Source organism: Myotis brandtii, unplaced genomic scaffold, assembly GCF_000412655.1.
Source record: "Myotis brandtii unplaced genomic scaffold, ASM41265v1 scaffold619, whole genome shotgun sequence".
In the NCBI taxonomy this organism is placed as follows: Eukaryota; Metazoa; Chordata; class Mammalia; order Chiroptera; family Vespertilionidae; genus Myotis; species Myotis brandtii.
In genome coordinates, this window is record NW_005370361.1 from 116,175 (window position 1) to 135,796 (window position 19,622).

The 19,622-nt window shown below is 53.0% G+C and overlaps 1 protein-coding gene across 2 annotated transcripts; it reads right to left on the bottom strand.

Annotated features, from left to right (window-relative positions):
- Positions 1–11,125: 11,125 nt before the first annotated feature.
- On the bottom strand, positions 11,126–18,727 carry RPS9 (ribosomal protein S9). 2 transcript variants are annotated; one of them, XM_005879960.2, is made up of 5 exons: positions 18,656–18,727; positions 18,274–18,389; positions 15,869–15,991; positions 12,428–12,614; positions 11,126–11,375 (listed from the first exon to the last, which is right to left on the bottom strand). In XM_005879960.2, exons 2-5 carry the CDS (start codon positions 18,368–18,370, stop codon positions 11,198–11,200), a joined length of 585 nt encoding a protein of 194 aa, XP_005880022.1. In that variant the 5' UTR covers positions 18,371–18,389; positions 18,656–18,727; the 3' UTR covers positions 11,126–11,197. The 2 variants fall into 2 exon arrangements, with proteins under 2 accessions (XP_005880022.1, XP_005880023.1); XM_005879961.2 differs by lacking the exons at positions 18,274–18,389; positions 18,656–18,727 and adding exons at positions 16,233–16,348; positions 16,615–16,704.
- Positions 18,728–19,622: the final 895 nt, after the last annotated feature.

Sequence of the window (19,622 nt, forward strand, 5' to 3'; positions counted from 1 at the left end):
GCCCCTGCACCACAGAGGCTCAGGTTCAATTCCAGGTCAAGGGCACATACATAGGTTTTAGGTTTGATCCCCAGCCCCAGTTGGGGCATGGGAGGGTGTAAGAGGCCGTGGGGCTCCAGGAAAGGCCTGACCCCACTCCAAGTCATGTAAAGGACATGAACTTGGCTTGCACCCCAGTTCTTGTGATTTAGGCAAGCAGACATTTTGTCATAGCAACTGTTTGTCATAGCAACTGTCAAACATAGATGGAACTAGACAAAGCTTGCGCAGTCTTGCCCAGTCTGTAATGATCTGCTACTTCCCCATGATAGGCCAAGCCCTAGCAGTGATCTATGAAGCATGACCAGCCACAGCTTAGCTATAAAACAGTGTGTGTAAAAAATAAAGTTGCTGGTGCCTTGTGCCAGTCCTCCTAAACCCCGGTCTCTGGTGCTTTCATCCCACGCCGTCATTACCCTACGGGACCTTTTGGGAGCGGGTCTCCACAGGAGGGAGGCAACCAGTTGATGTGTCTCTCTCAAACTGATGTTTCTCTCTCCCCAAGCCCCCCACCTCTCTTCCACTCTCTGAAAAGCAATGGAAAAATTATCCTCTGGTGAGGATTAACAAAAATAAAATAAAATAATTTTTAAAAAATATCCTCAGGTGAGGATTTTGAAAAAGAATACACTGGAAGGAATAAACAACAGGTTAAATAAAGCAGAAGATCAAATGAGTGATTTGGAAGACAAGGAAGAATAAAAAATCAGAGTAGCAAAAAGAAAAAAAGTTAAAAGAATGAGGATAGTTTAAGGGACCTTTGGGACAACATGAAGTAGAACAACATCAGCATCATAGGGGTACCAGAAGGAGAAGAGAGAGAGCAAGGGATTGAGAATTTATTTGAAGAAATAATGACCAAAAACTTCCCTAAACTAGAGAAGAAAAAAGACACACAAGTCCCAAACAAGAAAAATCCAAAGAGGCCCACACCAAGCTACATTATAATTAAAAAGGCAAAGGTTAAAGACAAAAAGAGAAACTTTTAAAAGTATTTTTTTATTGATTTCAGAACGGAAGAAAGAGGGAGAGAGAGAAAAACACCAATGTTGAGAGAATCATTGATCAGCTGCCTCCTGTATGCCCCACACTGGGGATCAAGCCCACAACCAGGCGTGTGCCCTCACCAGGAATCAAACCATGACCTCATGTTCATAGGTCAACTCAACTACTGAGCAACACCGGCTAGGCTTTAAATATTTATAGCTGAGTACCTTGGATGTGTAAATGTGTGACTTTCAGCAAATTTGTGAAATGGTCAGCTATCTAATTGTTCAAATCTGTTTTTTCTTCATTGACATCATTCTCTTTTGATGGGAGATGAATAACATAAATTGTCATACAGGTCCCCAAGTCTGTCTGTGTCCATGTTGAAATCTGGATTGTCTCCCATGCAGGTGCTTGCCCAGTGCTCGAGACCAAATTCCCAGTGTGAGGGAGGAGCTCTACTCAGGGGTGGAGGGGCCCAGAAAAGGCAGCAATGACTCAGAGGTTTCGAAGGAGAGCCATGAAGAAACAGATGGTGCTGACCCACAGAAACAGGAAGCCAGTGAAGGGAAGTGTGTGGGGAAAGAAAGTCCACAGTCCCAGTGGGGCCCTGCTTTCCTCTAAAAAATGGAGAACAGTCTTCTCAGCATCTCCCAGGCCTCCCTCTCCCCTGGGGTGTCCTCCCTAGGATGGCCCCACTGGCTCCTCCAGGCACCAAGGAGAGTGGACAGCCTTCACTTCCTCATTGGAGCACTTCACATAGACCATCAACTCTCTCCATGTGCCCCATTGAGCCCTTCTGAGCAGTGCCCCCACCCACCACAGACTCAAGATGTCTCATCTGTGTCATCCATTCAGCCTCCTTCCTGATCTTCCAACCCAGGCCACACTCTTTCCCCAGTTCTCTCCTCTGCCCATCCTATAGGCCTATCTGGTCTGAGCCAGCCTGCTGCACCCCCTCCACCAGTTTCCACCTTCAAAAGAGATCCAAGGTGCACATCTGATATTCAAGGCTGTGAATGGTCAGGTTGACCTAAACACAACAGCCCCAGCAAGCAGGACTCTCCCTCCACAACCCAACTCACCCAGTTACCCACACCCTTCCACACCAAACCACACTCAGAAACTGAGCTGTTTAGAAATTCTGTGCCTTCCTCAGCTGCTCCCTCAGCCAATGGGAACCTAGCCACCTCCTCTCCAACCTGCTGGACCAAACCCTTCCTGCCTCATCCCACTCAACTGAAAATGTACTTTGTGTTACAGGTTTGTGTAAGAGTTATACGCAGAAACCACATGAATGACTTAAAGTACTGATCAGCACGTCCTCCACGAGCCAGGTGAACGTTGGAGTTTTATTACTGATGGAGTGAATTTTCAACAGAGCCGGCCTGCATAACATCTTCACATAGTGGTAGCCTTTAAATACCCAAATATCTTCGTTCAACCTGTTGCTAAAAATTTTTCCCATTGACTTCAAGAATATATTCAAATATTTGCGTGGTGCGCTAGCCCTTGTGTGACCAGCCTGCGCCTTCGCCTGACTGCTCTCATTTCTGAGGACAGCTCCAGATCTTTCTGGTCCGATCCTCTGGGCTTCTCCCTGCGCATGCCTTGGGTCGGTCCATCCCCAAGAAGGACCCCTTCAGCCAGGACCCAGGTTGCATGGCCTCTACCAGTTATTGAGCCTCATTGTCTCATTTCCTTTATTCTCCCAACGTGTACACGAGACTGTAACTGAACTGTCTGCCGTCTAAATATCTGTAACATCTGCTTCATTCATCTCAGCCCCATGAGTCCAGGGAAGGGATCCCTGAGCTTCAGCTACGACTCTAGAGCAGCGGTTCTCAACCTGTGGGTCGCGACCCTTTTGGCAGTCGAACAACCCTTTCACAGGAGTCGCCTAAGACCATCCTGCATATCAGATATTTACATGATGATTCATAATAGTAGCAACATTACAGTTATGAAGTAGCAATGAAAATAATTTTATGGTTGGGTCACAACATGAGAAACTGTATTTAAAGGACCAGAAAGTTGAGAACCACTGCTCTAGACCCTGGCCAGTGACGGCCCAGGGTCACTGCTCAGTAAGTACTGCCTGATTGCCTGGCCAGTGAGGGAAGGGAAGAGCAATTGCATTTACAGCGGCTCAGGAAAGGGAAGTGTCTTACACAAGCTCACAGAGGTTCTAGAAAAGGCAGAGTCAGAACTGGGCCAGAAATTGGGTGAAGTCCTGCCCTGTTCCTCCACCCTCTTCACCTGGGACGGCTGTCACCCTCTGGATTTGGGTTTGGCATGAGGTGGAGGCAGAGCGTGTGGGGTCTGGTGAGACTCAGGTCAGCCTCAGAGGTCCCACAGCTTGCTGTCCCCTAGGGCCCACCCTTCAGGGAGGGGCTACTTCCCTTCCTGTGAGTTCACTGATGAGGAACCAGTGACATGTCACATGAAGCCTGGACCCCGTCACACCCCATTCACCTATCCTGGGAGGCTCTACGGAGATTACACATCGTCTGCACACTGAGGACCATGGGAGGACGCTCCATGACTTCTACCCTTACTGCCCTTCTCTGCCTCAGTGAGCTCCGGGGAAAGGAGGCGGGATGGGGTCCCCTCCTCTCCCAGGTCCTGGCCTTTGAGAATCCAGGACTCGGGAGGCTCAGTGGGGGCAGGACTTTGGGGGAGGAGACATGCTCAGCCCCAGGTCTGCCCCCAGTGCTCAGGGGCCCAGACCAGGCCTGGAGCTTCTGTGTCGGTTGGGGACGGTTCTCACAGGGACTCTCTTCCAGGGCTGTGTCAGGGCCCGTGGGACCAGGTCCAGGCAGGTGAGTCCCCCCCCACCCCACTGATCCCCCTGACCTCCTGCTTCAGCACAGTCCCCCCTAGGCAGCTGGGGAGACACAGGGTTTGGAATAATGGTGACCAATCTGGGAGGAGCCTGGGAGTGACAGCTGGGGAAGGTGGGGAGAAGGACGCCCCTGGCATTTCAGGTCTGATTCCTTTCCAGGAGTCGTCCCCAAACCCTCCATCTGGGCTGACCCAGGCCCCATCGTCACCAACGGGGGCTCTGTGACCATCTGGTGTCAGGGGTCTCTGCCGGCTAGTGCCTACAGTCTGTATAAAGAGAATGGTTCTGAGCCCTTGGAAACGGGGATCCCACAGGACTCCAGCAACAAGGCCGGTTTCCTCATTGAAGCCACGACGCCATCCCACGCAGGGCTGTACCAGTGTGCATATCACACCACTGGGGACATACTCTCAGAGCGGAGTGACCCCCTGCTCCTGGTGGTGACAGGTAAGAGAAACACCACCGGGGCCCCCCACTGTGAGCTCCAGGTCACAGGCAGAGAGAGTACAGTGTGGCCTCAGGGGACCCCACCCCTCACAGAACACACCTGGGGCATGAGGGTGACAGTCCCTTTTCTCCTCCCTCAGGAGTGGGCAGTGCACCCTCCCTCTCAGCCCATCCAAGCCCTGTGGTGGCCTCAGGAGAGAACGTGTCCCTCTCCTGTAGCTCTAACTTCACATCTGGCCCTTTCCATCTGCGGAAGGAGGGAGGGGCTGACCCGCCCCGACACATGGAAGCAGAACCCAGGATCTATGCTGGGAAGTGGCAGGCCATCTTTCCTCTGGGCCCTGTGAGCACCTCCCATGGGGGGACCTACAGATGCTACTATTCTTCCAGCTCCTACCGCAACGTGTGGTCACTGCCCAGCGACCCCCTGGAGCTGGTGGTCTCAGGTGAGTAGCCCCAGCCCCGCCCCCATGTCCCCAGGTCAGTTTAGGGCCCTGTCTCCAGGGAACCTTGGCTGCAATGGGCTGAGGGAGTACCCGGTGGAGGGCCACCCAGAGGGGACTCTCACCTCCCAGAGGGATGGAAAAAGCCAGACTGCTCCCATCCCTCCTCATCCTCATCCTCATCCTCCCTGAGGCCCAGACATGCTCCCGTGGGCAGCGGAAGGCTGGTGAAGATGGGGCTGACCAGAAGGAGAAAGGCCAGAGGCACCTATCCTGACCCTTGTCCCTAGTCCTGTGGCCTCAGCCAGAGAGACCAAGACAGGAGTGTGACCAGCAGAGGCCAGATCCCCAGAGAGAGCAGGACCCCTGCTGGGGCTTGGCCTGTCTCCCAGAGGGGTTGGGGGGCAGAGACGCTCAGAGCACCAGGGCTCTGAGGCTGACAGGTGACAGGTGGGTGGTCATGCACAGGGAGATGCTGGGGGACCACCAGGGGAGGAGCAGCCCCCACCCCCCACCTCCCATCCTAATTGAGGAGCCTCTGAGGATTGGTCCCCCAACGGGAAGTCAGGCCCGCAGAGGACTCAGTGAGGGTCTGGGGGGAGGTGGTGGGTGGGAGGAGCTCAGTGTTGGTCTTGGTTCAGCCACTTCCTGGGTAATGGCCTGAGGAACGTTCCTCCTTTTCACTGGGACCAAGTTCTCCAAAGGCTGAATATTTAGTGTGCCCGCGCGTGCGTGCGTGCGTGTGTGTGTGTGTGTGTGTGTGTGTGTGTGTGTGTTGGGGACTCAGGTGCTGTCTGAGTCTCCTCCACAGCCTTCCAAGGAGCAGCCGTGGAGTCAGGAGGAGAAGCCTGAGCCCTGGTTCAAATCCCAGCTCTGCTCCTTCCCGCCTGTGGGACCGCGGACACATCTGTTCCTCCTAGTCCTGGTCCATGGGCTGTGGGTCAGGCCCCCACCTCCCTCACAGGGAAGGCCCTCAACACACAGCCCGGCCCAGTTAGAGCTCAGGAAGGACCCCAGCCCTCCCTCCTGCCCTTCCCAGAGGCGCCCCACATGCACAGGCTCCACTATAGGTTCGGTTCAGGCTGCAGAGTGGGACAGGGATCTGGGGTAGAGAGGGGTGGTGATTGGGTTTGGTAACAGGTCTCTGCACTGGTGTTCTACTGGGAAGGACAGAGACAGCGTAAGTAATAATAACAACAACACATAAGGGAACTCACAGTCCTGGGTTCCAGTCCCAGCCCAGCCCCATCCAGGCTGGGTGACCCGGGGCACATGATTAACCTCTCTGAGCCTCAGGGAAATGGGTGAGGTCAGCAATCCCTGGTGGATGACTGTTGTGAGGGTAAAATTAGTGACAGACCCCAGCAAGTGCCTCGCACACAGTAGGTGCTCATTAAATTGCATCACTGGCTCATTCATGATGTCATTCATGTTCAAGGTCTCAAATGGTACCTGATTGTCCTGATTGGGGTCTTGGTGGCCCTGGTCCTGCTGCTCTCACTCTTCCTCTTCCTCCTCCGACACCGGCGGCGTCAGAGCAAAGGCAGGACGTCAAGTGAGTAGGGTGACCTGGGTCACATAAGGGGGGGGTGCTTAGGGTGCCAGCCAGCGTGAAACCAAATAGATGGAGAAGATCAATGGTAAAACCTCCTGCATCATTTCCCAAGGGAAATTAAACGTGGATGTGTAAGTAAGTAGTCTCGAGTATTCTTTTGGCTTTTTCAACCTTATCAGGTGTGTGGGAACATGTGCAAATTTTGTTTTTTATCACTTAGAATGGCTTTCTCTTCATTTTTTTTAAATATATTTTATTGATTCTTTACAGAGAGGGAGAGGGATAGAGAGTTAGAAACATCGATGAGAGAGAAACATCCATCAGCTGCCTCCTGCACACCCCCTACTGGGGATGTGCCTGCAACCAAAGTACATGCCCTTGACCGGAATCGAACCTGGGACCCTTCAGTCCTCAGGCTGACGCTCTATCCACTGAGCCAAACCAGTCAGGGGCTTTCTCTTCATTGTGAGGAGGTGTGATGGGTTGTGACCTTCTCAGTTGTTAGGTCCTCTGCTCATCTTAGTGCAGCCCCAGGGGAGGGCTCTTGGGGGCTGGAGGCTGACCCCACCTTCCCGCAGCGGCTGCATCAGAGCAAGAAGACAGAGGCCTGCAGAAGAGGTGCGCCCTCTCCCTAAGAACCCGAGCCCCACCCGTCCGGTCCGAGGCCCCCTCCGCCCCCTAATGCTCTGTCTCCTCCCCCAGCTCCCGCCCAGCTGCTGAGGTCCAGGAAGAGCGTTTGTGTAATAGAAAGCAGCTGTGGGGGGCAGGTCCAGGGAACATGGATGGGCTGTGGAGACCGGGGATCGGTTGGAAGTGCTTCTGGGCTTGGTGGTGAGACAGCTCGAAGCTCCTACTGTGTGACCTTGGCCACGTCACTGAGCCTCTGCCGGGTGAGATCTCAGGGAATCTTGGCAAGAGATGAGATGGTCTTGTTCTGTCCCCACCAGATGCTGTCGCGAAAGACACACAGCCTGAGCGGGACAGACAGCTGGACCGTCAGGTGAGCTCCATCTGGCCCTGAGCACACTTGTAGGGTTCACACACTACATCCAGTGAAGGCAGGGGCAGTCTGAGCCCCACACAAGGGGCTGAAACCCAAGCTCTGGGCCTGCAGAGGGCGCTACTAAAACCCACACACAGGGTCCTAAAGCCTCCCTCAGCCCGCGCTGGGTCCATCCTCCTGCCCGGCCCAGGAGCCACACCGGTGCCAACAGGCTCTGTACATGGCAGGCTCCCTCAGCTCACCCTAGGGCAGTGATGGCGAACCTTTTGAGCTCGGCGTGCCAGCATTTTGAAAAACCCTAACTTAACTCTGGTGCCGTGTCACATATAGAAATCTTTTGATATTTGCAACCATAGTAAAACAAAGACATATTTTTGATATTTATTTTATGTATTTAAATGCCATTTAACAAAGAAAAATCAACCAAAAAAATGAGTTCGCGTGTCACCTTTGACACCCGTCATAGGTTCGCCATCACTGGCCTAGGGAATGGATGGCACTCCGTTGAGGGCAGCAGTGGGGTCTGTCCCCCCATGGTGACGGCTCCACGCCCAATTCCTGTCTCCCCAGCACCAGACTCACACCTCCAACCTTCCAACCTTCCATCCCTCCTCCCCTAGACCCCCAAAGACACGATGACTGGTGCAGGGCAAGACTAGAACCAAGGAGACCACCCCTCACTGTGTCCAGCAGAGCCCTGGCCACTAAGGCCCCAGGACTGTGTCCTTTCCTCCCTGGCCTCAGGCTCCCCCACCCCAACCATGGGTCTTCATTCTCCCCACCACAGGCTGCGGCACCTGAAGACCCCCAGGATGTGACCTATGCCCAGCTCAAGCCCCTGACCCTCAGCCAGGAGTCAAGTGCACCCGCTTCCACCCCATCAGAGGAGCCCCGAGAAGAGCCCAGCTTATATGCTTCTCTGGCCATGCACTAGCCCAGCAAAGACCCAGACCCCACACTCCAGGGAGGTCCCTGCAGGGACCCTAAAAGGCGTGAAAGCTGCCGCCATGGACACTCAGGTAGTGACCCCTGCCAGCCTGGAGACCTGACGTGCCCCCAGCAGCTCCTGGGACCTTTTGGAAGTTAACTGCTTCCAGGAACTGCATCGTTACTCAGCTGACTTACAGACCCCACCACAGGGACCCCGCTGACGGCAAGGATCCCAGGGAACTGCCATTGAGGCAGTAAGTATACAAGTGGCAACCTTGGGCTGAGGGAGGGCCTACTGCCCGGCCACTGTCACTGTGCATTTAACTGAGCCCAAAAGTTCCCAGACGGGGACCAACCACAGGACGCAAGGTGGCTGCACCACTGAGGGGTTGCTCAACTTCGTGTTCCTCATTTCCCAAGACTCAGCCACTTCCTCCCCTGCCTGAGAAAGCGTCTCAGCCAGGAAAAGGGAAGCCTGCTCCCTCCTGACCACTTCTTCATCCCCCAGACCCAGGGGGAGGGGCGCTTCTCCATAGGCCACTAACCATTCCCCACTTCACTTAAATCTCAAGACAGAACTGGGAATCCACCCATCAACCATCCTGTAACCAGCTGTGAAATGAGCCTGTAGATCTTGTCAATTAAAACTCATCAGCAAACCAAGGTGGATGGATCTGGATCAGCTCTCAGCTCCCACCCCCTCCTCACCCAGACTTCTTGCCAGGGACCAGGGTCAAAAGCTGTTAAGTGGGAGCTGACCCCTGACCTCCACTTGCTACTTCCTCTACATGCAAATGACTCCAGCTTCCAGAACTTTCTGGTTTTTATTCAGAATGCTCATCTTTAAACTTAAAATGATTTCCACTCTAGCTAATTTGGCTGTGGCTAGAGCATCAGCCTACAGCAGTGATGGCGAACCTATGACACGCGTGTCAGAGGTGACACACGAACTCATTTTTTTGGTTGATTTTTCTGTTGAATGGCATTTAAATATCTATATATATGAAAGACTAATATGCTGTGTCCCTCCCACTGACTGGTTGCTATGATGCACACTGACCACCAGGGGGTACTCACTGCAGGAGTTGCCGAGCTGCAGTGACTTGGCAGCTGCAGTTCTCGGGTGACGCACCCCAAAACCAGAGAGGAGGGAGCCTAATTCCTCGCGATTCCACCTTTGGCCATGGGTTATGTTGTTGCTGGGGCACTATCAGCCCAGAATCTGGTTTACTGCACACTTGTGTTCCACACCCTGTAGGAAAGCAACTTTGCAGAGTGCCCTCTCTTACCCTGGGACCCCTCGGGGGATGCTGAAGAGCTGGTTTTGGCCTGATCTCTGCAGGCCAGCCCAAGGGACCCCACCTGCCTAAGGGACCCCGCTCACTCCACAGATGTTCACTCCACAGATGTCCGGGAGGGAACTTGGGAGGTTGGTTTCAGGGCAAGTCCCACCTGTCTCACCCAGTCCCAACCCGCGGGCCACCTTCTAAATTCCTGTTCAATGTGCACAAACCTGTGCACCAGGGTCACTAGTATAAAGTATCAAAAATGTCTTTGTTTTACTACGGTTGCAAATATCAAAACATTTAAGGGACCCCGCTCACTCCACAGATGCCCGGGAGGGAACTTAGGAGGTTGGTTTCAGGGAATGTCCCACCTGTCTCACCCAGTCCCGCCCCACCAGCCACCTTCTAATTAATTCCTGTTCAATGTGCACCAACCTGTGCACCAGGGTCACTAGTATAAAATATAAAAAATGTCTGTTTTACTACGGTTGCAAATATCAAAAAATTTCTACATGTGACACGGCACCAGAGTTAAGTTAGGGTTTTTCAAAATGCTGACACGCCAAGCTCAAAAGGTTCACCATCACTGGCCTACAGACCAAAGGGTCCCAGGTTTGATTCCAGTCAAGGGCATATACCTAGCTGGGGCTTGTGCAGGAGGCAACCAATCAATGTTTGTCCTTCCCTCTCTCCCTAAAAATCAAATTGAAAAATACCCTCAGGCAAGGATTAACTAAAAATTTGCTTGAAAATAGTTATCAAGTTTTGATTCAGACCAAAGGGTCCCAGGCTTGATTCCAGTCAAGGGCATATACCTGGCTTTGTGCAGGCAACCAATGTTCGTCCTTCCCTCTCTCCCTAAAAATCAAATTGAAAAATACCCTCAGGCAAGGATTAACTAAAAATTTGCTTGAAAATAGTTATCAAGTTTTGATTCAAAGAACCTTCCCATTATAGCCTTGGTCTCCCTGCTGTGGTGTGAATGTTTTGTCCAGTAGTACAGGCCCCACCTTAGAACAAGGACTGGCACCTACAGGCTGTCACAAGTACCTACAGTGGTGGCTTCAGCAGCAGCACATACTAACAGTGGACAGACAGCTCAGCATGGCTCCTGGCGAGGATGACGTGCAGATTCATGAAGCATCCCCAATTTTTTGATGAATAGCAACTAGACTTTAGAGGGTGATGACCTTGTAGTGCATATGGATGCTGAATTCTTTTACACCAAAAATAAAAGCCCACAAGGATGTGACCAAACCAGGTCACATACTAACAGTGGACAGACAGATCAGCATGGCTCCTGGCGAGGATGACGTGCAGATTCATGAAGCATCCCCAATTTTTTGATGAATAGCAACTAGACTTTAGAGGGTGATGACCTTGTAGTGCATATGGATGCTGAATTCTTTTACACCAAAAATAAAAGCCCACAAGGATGTGACCAAACCAGGTTAGCCAGGTCCCCTGTGCAGAAAGCAACTTTTGACAGGTGTGAACTAGCTCTAAGTAACCTGGTGAAGAATCCAGGCCACGCTTTTCCCAGCTACAGACTATGTTCAGAGCAGGGAGGGGAAAGAGATCACCAGAGAGACCAGTTTCAAAGTGTTTTATTATCTGAATGGAAAACTAGACACCCCGCCAGTCCAGGGGGGATGAGGGGACCTAATCCTCCTCCTCGTCATCACCGGCTCCAGCCCCGCCCTGGCCCTTCTTGGCGTTCTTCCTCTTCACGCGGCCTGGGCGGCCACCCCCGTATGGAGACCGGAGGGAGAAGTCGATGTGCTTCTGAGAGTCCAGGCGGACAATGAAGGACGGGATGTTCACCACCTGCTTGCGGACCCTGGAGGGGGGATGGCAGGTTAAGGGGGAGTAGGACCCCACACTGGACAAGACACCAGTTTCCTCCCTTGTGCCTCAAGCTGACAGGTTTGGCATTTACAGCTGCGCTCACACAGCTAAGCTGGCCGGGCCTCCTGACCCTATGGCCTCCGGGTCCATCTAATCTAACCCGTACAGATACTTTGTGAGATGAGCTTCTCTCATTTCACACAACAGGGAGATTCAGAAGTAACCACACAAGGCCACAAAGCCAATGAGGTGAGGTGGCAGTGTATAAATCCCGAGATCTGACCTTCCAATATTCTGAATTGTGCCAGACACGGAGCTTCGTTTTCCTGCAGTTTCACTGCCCTGGAAGCAGCAGCCCGAGGCTGGGCTCTATGAAGTCATTTCCAACAAGAAATGTGACTGAGGCTCTTGCCCGTGGGTCGTCGCAGGCCCAAAGGGCTAGGGAAGGGCTTAGGCAGCAATTCCATAAAGCAGCATCCTGGCCACTTACTGCATAGCTCCCCCCGAGTGGTGCCAATTTACAGAAAGGGCAAGACCCGCTGCCCTGACTGCTGTCTTCACTGCACCAGCCACCACCCTGAGTCAGCATCTGCGCCGCACCAGACCCTGGACTGTGGTCCATTAGCCAAGTTAACACCCCCTGTGCAAGAATCCAAGAGGATCAGGGTCTGGAACAACTTCACGAGTGGGTCCAGGATCCAGCTGAGCCCACCTACGCAAACTGAAGCCCAATGACTTCTCTCTCAACTAGGGGCACCAGAGCTGTTACCTGTCCAGCTGCCTGCATGCCTGGCAGAGGCCTTCGCAAGGTGTACGGCTCAAGCCGCAGTGACCCTTGCGCTGGGCTATGGGGGGGTGAGGCGGCCCCCAGCTCCCCACAAGCTGTTTGTAGGGGTCACTCTGTACCCTCAAGGTGAGCTCACACCTTTGTCACCTCCTAGGGCTGCACAGGAGACAGGGACAGCAGGCTTAGTGAGAGCAACCTTCAGAAGGGGTGGGGGTGGCGGGGGCTGAGGGATTCAGGGAGCCTGGCATAGGTGGTACCTGATGTGACGCTGGCGGATCAGCACACGGGCATGGTGGATGGACTTGGCCAAGCCCAGCTTGAAGACCTGGGTCTGCAGGCGCCTCTCCAAGAAATCCTCGATCTTCAGGCCCAGGATGTAATCCAGCTTCATCTTGCCCTCGTCCAGCACCCCAATGCGGACCAGACGCCGCAACAGGGCATTGCCTGGTGAAGGGGAGGAAGTATGAGCCACGGTTCTGGCTGAGCTCACACTTGATGGGTGCAAGTCCTCCACCCTATGCTGACCATGCTGGTGGGACATCAGTGCACGTACGAGCTAATTCTGACATAGGAGTCAACATGCCAGCCTCCATGTGACTGGTGTGACCCTCACACAACCCTAAGGCAGGTCCCTATGGCTGCATCCATCTCACCAGGGAGGGCACGTGACCACATACAGCTATGTCCTCATCTGGAAAAGGAGAGCCTTCCTCAGAGTTGTCAGGAAGGAAAATGACAACCCACTGAAAGGGCTCAGCATTCACATGCAAGACTAAGGGCTGCTGTTATCAAACTATGACTCCCAGGACAAAGCACGGGCGTAAGCTAATATCCTGGAGTTAAGAAAGCCCTACCAGCTTCACAGCACAGGCTTATAGCTAATTAGCACCTTAACACGGAGATAAAAGCCCAAAACTTTCGTCCTTGGAAAGGTTGAGCTTCACTAGGTTTAGCTTCACTTCTCCCCCTCCCTTTCCTGTGGCTAAATGGCTTCATTTACTAGAAAGTGAAGGCGCTGACTTCCCCTTGCAATTTCCATTTCTACCCTGGAAAACCACAATCCTTGGACACCTACAGATCACCTGTCATCTCTTTGCCACATGACTGCCATCTAACTACAGCTTTGAGTAAGTTTCACTGTGAGTAACTCCGAGTCTCTGAGTCCTGAGACCAGAACCAGCAGTGGCCTGCTCCCTACAACCTCTGGGATTAAGTCTCACCCAATACCAGTGTCATTGGGAAAGGGGACTCTGAACGTTGCAGGGCATTGCCTGGTAAGGGGGAGGAAGCATGAGCCACGGTTCTGGCTGAGCTCACATTTGATGGGTGCAAGTCCTCCACCCAATGCTGACCATGCTGGTGGGACATTGGTGCAAGTATGAGCTAATTCTGACATAGGAGTCAACATGCCAACCACCATGTGACTGGTGTGACCCTCACACAACCCTAAGGCAGGTTCCTATGGCTACATCCATCTCACCAGCGAGGGCATGTGACCACATACAGCTATGTCCTCACCTGGAAAAGGAGAGCCTTCCTCAAAGTTGTCAGGAAGGAAAATGACAACCCACTGAAAGGGCTCAGCATTCACATGCAAGACTAAGGGCTGCTGTTATCAAACTATGACTCCCAGGACAAAGCACGGGCGTAAGCTAATATCCTGGAGTTAAGAAAGCCCTACCAGCTTCACAGCACAGGCTTATAGCTAATTAGCACCTTAACACGGAGATAAAAGCCCAAAACTTTCGTCCTTGGAAAGGTTGAGCTTCACTTCTCCCCCTCCCTTTCCTGTGGCTAAATGGCTTCATTTACTAGAAAGTGAAGGTGCTGACTTCCCCTTGCAATTTCCATTTCTACCCTGGAAAACCACAATCCTTGGACACCTACAGATCACCTGTCATCTCTTTGCCACATGACTGCCATCTAACTACAGCTTTGAGTAAGTTTCACTGTGAGTAACTCCGAGTCTCTGAGTCCTGAGACCAGAACCAGCAGTGGCCTGCTCCCTACAACCTCTGGGATTAAGTCTCACCCAATACCAGTGTCATTGGGAAAGGGGACTCTGAACGTTCATGAGATTGTCAAAGGGAGGCCTCTCTCTCTGAGTCAGACCAGAACCAGCAGTGGCCTGCTCCCTACAACCTCTGGGATTAAGTCTCACCCAATACGTGTCACCGGGAAAAGGGATTCTGAACTTTCATGAGACTGTCAAAGGGAGGCCTCTCTTACCATTTGTTCTTACAAATATCAGTAGCCACCCTTATGAGGTGCTGTGCAGGTTAAATAACACATATGAAGATCTTAGGAAAAAAGCACTTAGCCAATCCTTATAAAACATCAGCTATTTTAATATTATTGCCACCTTACAATCTGAGAGGTACTATTAAAATTTGAGTGTGATCGTGTCCATCTCCTATGGCTACATCCATCTCACCAGCGAGGGCATGTGACCACATACAGCTATGTCCTCACCTGGAAAAGGAGAGCCTTCCTCAAAGTTGTCAGGAAGGAAAATGACAACCCACTGAAAGGGCTCAGCATTCACATGCAAGACTAAGGGCTGCTGTTATCAAACTATGACTCCCAGGACAAAGCACGGGCGTAAGCTAATATCCTGGAGTTAAGAAAGCCCTACCAGCTTCACAGCACAGGCTTATAGCTAATTAGCACCTTAACACGGAGATAAAAGCCCAAAACTTTCGTCCTTGGAAAGGTTGAGCTTCACTTCTCCCCCTCCCTTTCCTGTGGCTAAATGGCTTCATTTACTAGAAAGTGAAGGTGCTGACTTCCCCTTGCAATTTCCATTTCTACCCTGGAAAACCACAATCCTGGACACCTACAGATCACCTGTCATCTCTGCCGCATGACTGTCATCTAACTACAGCCTTGAGTAAGTTTCACTGTGACTAGCTCTGAGTCCTGAGACCAGAACCAGCAGTGGCCAGCTCCCTACAACCTCTGGGATTAAGTCTCACCCAATACCAGTGTCATTGGGAAAGGGGACTCTGAACGTTCATGAGATTGTCAAAGGGAGGCCTCTCTCACCATTTGTTCTTACAGATATCAGCAGCCACCCCTATGAGGTGCTGTGCAGATTAAATAACACATACCAAGATCTTAGAAAAAAGTACTTAGCCAATCCTTATAAAACATCAGCTATTTTGTTATTATTGCCACCTTACAATCTAAGAGGTACTATTAAAATTTGAGTGTGATCGTGTCCATCTTCCACTAACTTCCCATCTCAAAGTAGAAAATTAAGACCTTAAGCAAGAGTCTAAATGTCTTCCCTGTGACATCCACAAGTCCTCTCCTATTCAGGCCTTTGCTAAATGTCACCTGAATGTCCCTGACCGCCTTATTTAAGCAGGCAAATGTAACAGCCAAGTCCCTCTCCCTGCAGTCACCATCAGAAATTTCACTGTCTATCCCCACCAGAACCATTGTCACATTATACATATACAGCTATGGCCAGGTGCCCCAGCTTGGCGGGCATTATTGATTTTGGTCAACAGTAAATTAAGCCCCACTAAGTAAAACAAAGTCACTCATAAGCGACAGTGTAGGGATTTGTATCCAGAGGCACTTCTCCACCCCCCACATCCCCATTAAACGCCAAGGATCCACTGGGCAGGCACGCCTATAAGAACCGCAGTGGCCCCGCACCTCATGGCTGTCCTGTGGGCTCCCACACACACCTTCAAACAAACGCCGCTGGTCTTTCTCGTCCAGCGTCAGCAGCTCCCGGGCAGCCTTGCGGATCTTGGCCAGAGTGAATTTGACCCTCCAGACCTCACGTTTGTTTCGGAGCCCATACTCTCCTGCAAAAAAAAAAAGGGGGGGGGCGGTGGAGGAGGGAGTTAATGAGCGAACAGGCTGTCCCCACGGACTAGTGCCAAAGCTGGATTGGTGGCTCCGGGGTGCACAAAAACCTTCCCCAACCACTAAAAGTTGTGAACTTGGGGGAGGGAAGGGGACACACTGCGGAGAACTAGAACAGACCGAGCACGTGGCCGACCTCACCCCGACCCCGGAATCCGAACCCCTGCCGTGGCCCCTCACCGATCAGTTTCAGCTCTTGGTCGAGGCGGGATTTCTCGAAGGGTCTCCGCGGGGTCACATAGGTCTTGCGACAAACCCAACTCCGGGCAACGGGCATGTTGGCGGCGCTGCTCCGCCTGCGCAGGAGAGAAACGCGGTGGTGAGGAACGCGGTTGGCGCCTGCGCGGTCCCATTACTACGCTAGAATCCCGTGGCGGCCAGAGATCTCGCGAGAACGTCCCCAAAACTTCCAGAACCGCCTCCACTCCACAAACGTGTAGCCGTCCTGTCCAGCCATCCTCATCTCACCGCCCGCCCCAACCTCTTCACTGTTTTTATCCGAGTTAAAGAGGCCCACGCGGCCTTACAACCCACACCAGAACCAGGAAGCACGGTAACCCACCTAACTCAAGCGCGGACCCGGCTGAGAAAGAGGAGCGCACGCGCCCCGGCCGCGCTTTTATAGCAACGCCGCCGTCGCGTGACGTCATCGCGCACGACGCCCGCCTGCACCAATCAGAAGAGGCGTTGGCGGGCGGCCCCGCTGTGGAGACGAGAGGCGGGGCCAGAGCGGCTTTAATAAACCGGGGTCCGGAGATCTCGGCCTGACAGGGACTCGGGGCACCGACGACTCCGGAAGTGGGGACCCTCTTCCGCCCCCTGGTGGTGCCCTAAGTCCCGCCTGCTGGCCTCCGAGTCGGTGCAATGCTGGAGGCGTTGCCGCCACCCTCTCTAGACCTCAGCCGGCTCCCTCTCACGGGGCTCACAGCTTCTTCCAGAAGATTCTCCGTGGATTCGGTGAACAATGAAGTCGTTCTTTCCTCAGAACAACGTCACTCCGAAGCCAGCGGCTCCGGCTGCCTCGGGACGGCCGCCCTCCCGCAGCGGGCGCCAGGATTTGCTCCTCACGGTGACAACCGGGAATGCACAGCCCCTCTGCTCACGGAGCTTCGAGTCTCAGGGGAACGGGAAAAAAATAGCAAATTGAAGGAAGTAAAGCCCTTCGGAGCGGGAGCCATGAAGAAAATATAAAAATTACTAATAATGACTGAGGGAAAATGGTACTTCCCATGGGATGGTTCCGGCGGACTCTGAGGAGGGGGCGTTTGTTTGTTTTTCTAAACGTAAGACCCAAGGATAAAAAAGCTTCGTGCCTATTTTTTTTTCCTTCTAATTTTCTGTGGATTTTTAGAAATGAAAGAAGACAGATATCGACTTGCGTGCTCTCACTGGTTGATTCCGCCTGTGCCCGGGGCGGGGATGGAACCGGCAGCCCTGGCGCTTCAGGACGATGCTCTAAGCAACTGAACCACCCCGGCCAAGGCGGCTGGTGCCTCTTTCCCCAAGATAGCAATTTCTTTTTTATTTTTAATTATTTTAATCCTCACCCGAGAATATTTTTCCATACACGCACCCCGACTAGGGTCCGTGGTCGCCACCAGGGAGGAGCCTGCAACCAAGGTACAGGCCTTGACTGGAATCGAACCCAGGACGCCTTGGTCCACAGGCCAACGCTCTATCCACTGAGCCAAACAGGCTAGGGCAGCAGTTTCTATTCTGAGGTTGGTTCCCAGGATTGGGTGACTGTTGGAAACCTCTCCCTGCAGAGTCTGCTCCACTGTGACACCATTTGTCACCTGGAGGAATTGGCAGTTTTTTATCTCCTTTGCCCACATCTTACCCTCTGCAAAAAAAAAAAGGGGGGGGGCGGTGGAGGAGGGAGTTAATGAGCGAACAGGCTGTCCCCACGGACTAGTGCCAAAGCTGGATTGGTGGCTCCGGGGTGCACAAAAAACTTCCCCAACCACTGAAAGTTCTGAACTTGGGGGAGAGGGAAGAGGACACACCGCGGAGAACTAGAACAGACCGAGCACGTGGCCGACCTCACCCTTACCCTCTGGGTTATTTCCTCTGGTCCTTTTCTCCCTGGAATAATCCCATTCACACCCCAGGGCTTTGCTTGTCGTTGTTAGATTTATGTTTATGGAGTTCTTTAAATGTGCTAGGCTTTGGGCCAAACACTGGGTTTTAAGGATTCTAGTGGCCCATGATTGTATTAAACCGATCAGTTTCAGCTCTTGGTCGAGGCGGGATTTCTCGAAGGGTCTCCGCGGGGTCACATAGGTCTTGCGACAAACCCAACTCCGGGCAACGGGCATGTTGGCGGCGCTGCTCCGCCTGCGCAGGAGAGAAACGCGGTGGTGAGGAACGCGGTTGGCGCCTGCGCGGTCCCATTACTACGCTAGAATCCCGTGGCGGCCAGAGATCTCGCGAGAACGTCCCCAAAACTTCCAGAACCGCCTCCACTCCACAAACGTGTAGCCGTCCTGTCCAGCCATCCTCATCTCACCGCCCGCCCCAACCTCTTCACTGTTTTTATCCGAGTTAAAGAGGCCCACGCGGCCTTACAACCCACACCAGAACCAGGAAGCACGGTAACCCACCTAACTCAAGCGCGGACCCGGCTGAGAAAGAGGAGCGCACGCGCCCCGGCCGCGCTTTTATAGCAACGCCGCCGTCGTGTGACGTCATCGCGCACGACGCCCGCCTGCGCCAATCAGAAGAGGCGTTGGCGGGCGGCCCCGCTGTGGAGACGAGAGGCGGGGCCAGAGCGGCTTTAATAAACCGGGGTCCGGAGATCTCGGCCTGACAGGGACTCGGGGCACCGACGACTCCGGAAGTGGGGACCCTCTTCCGCCCCCTGGTGGTGCCCTAAGTCCCGCCTGCTGGCCTCCGAGTCGGTGTAATGCTGGAGGCGTTACCGCCGCCCTCTCTGGACCTCAGCCGGCTCCCTCTCGGGGGGCTCACAGCTTCTTCCAGAAGCTTCTCCGTGGATTCGGTGAACAATGAAGTCGTTCTTTCCTCAGAACAACGTCACCCCGAAGCCAGCGGCTCCGGCTGCCTCGGGACGGCCGCCCTCCCGCAGCGGGCGCCAGGAATTGCTCCTCACGGTGACGGAGCCGGGAATGCACAGCTCCTCTGCTCACGGAGCTTCGAGTCTCAGGGGAACGGGAAAAAAATAGCAAATTGAAGGAAGTAAAGCCCTTCGGAGCGGGAGCCATGAAGAAAATATAAAAATTACTAATAATGACTGAGGGAAAATGGTACTTCCCATGGGATGGTTCCGGCGGACTCTGAGGAGGGGGCGTTTGTTTGTTTTTCTAAACGTAAGACCCAAGGATAAAAAAGCTTCGTGCCTATTTTTTTTTCCTTCTAATTTTCTGTGGATTTTTAGAAATGAAAGAAGACAGATATCGACTTGCGTGCTCTCACTGGTTGATTCCGCCTGTGCCCGGGGCGGGGATGGAACCGGCAGCCCTGGCGCTTCAGGACGATGCTCTAAGCAACTGAACCACCCCGGCCAAGGCGGCTGGTGCCTCTTTCCCCAAGATAGCAATTTCTTTTTTATTT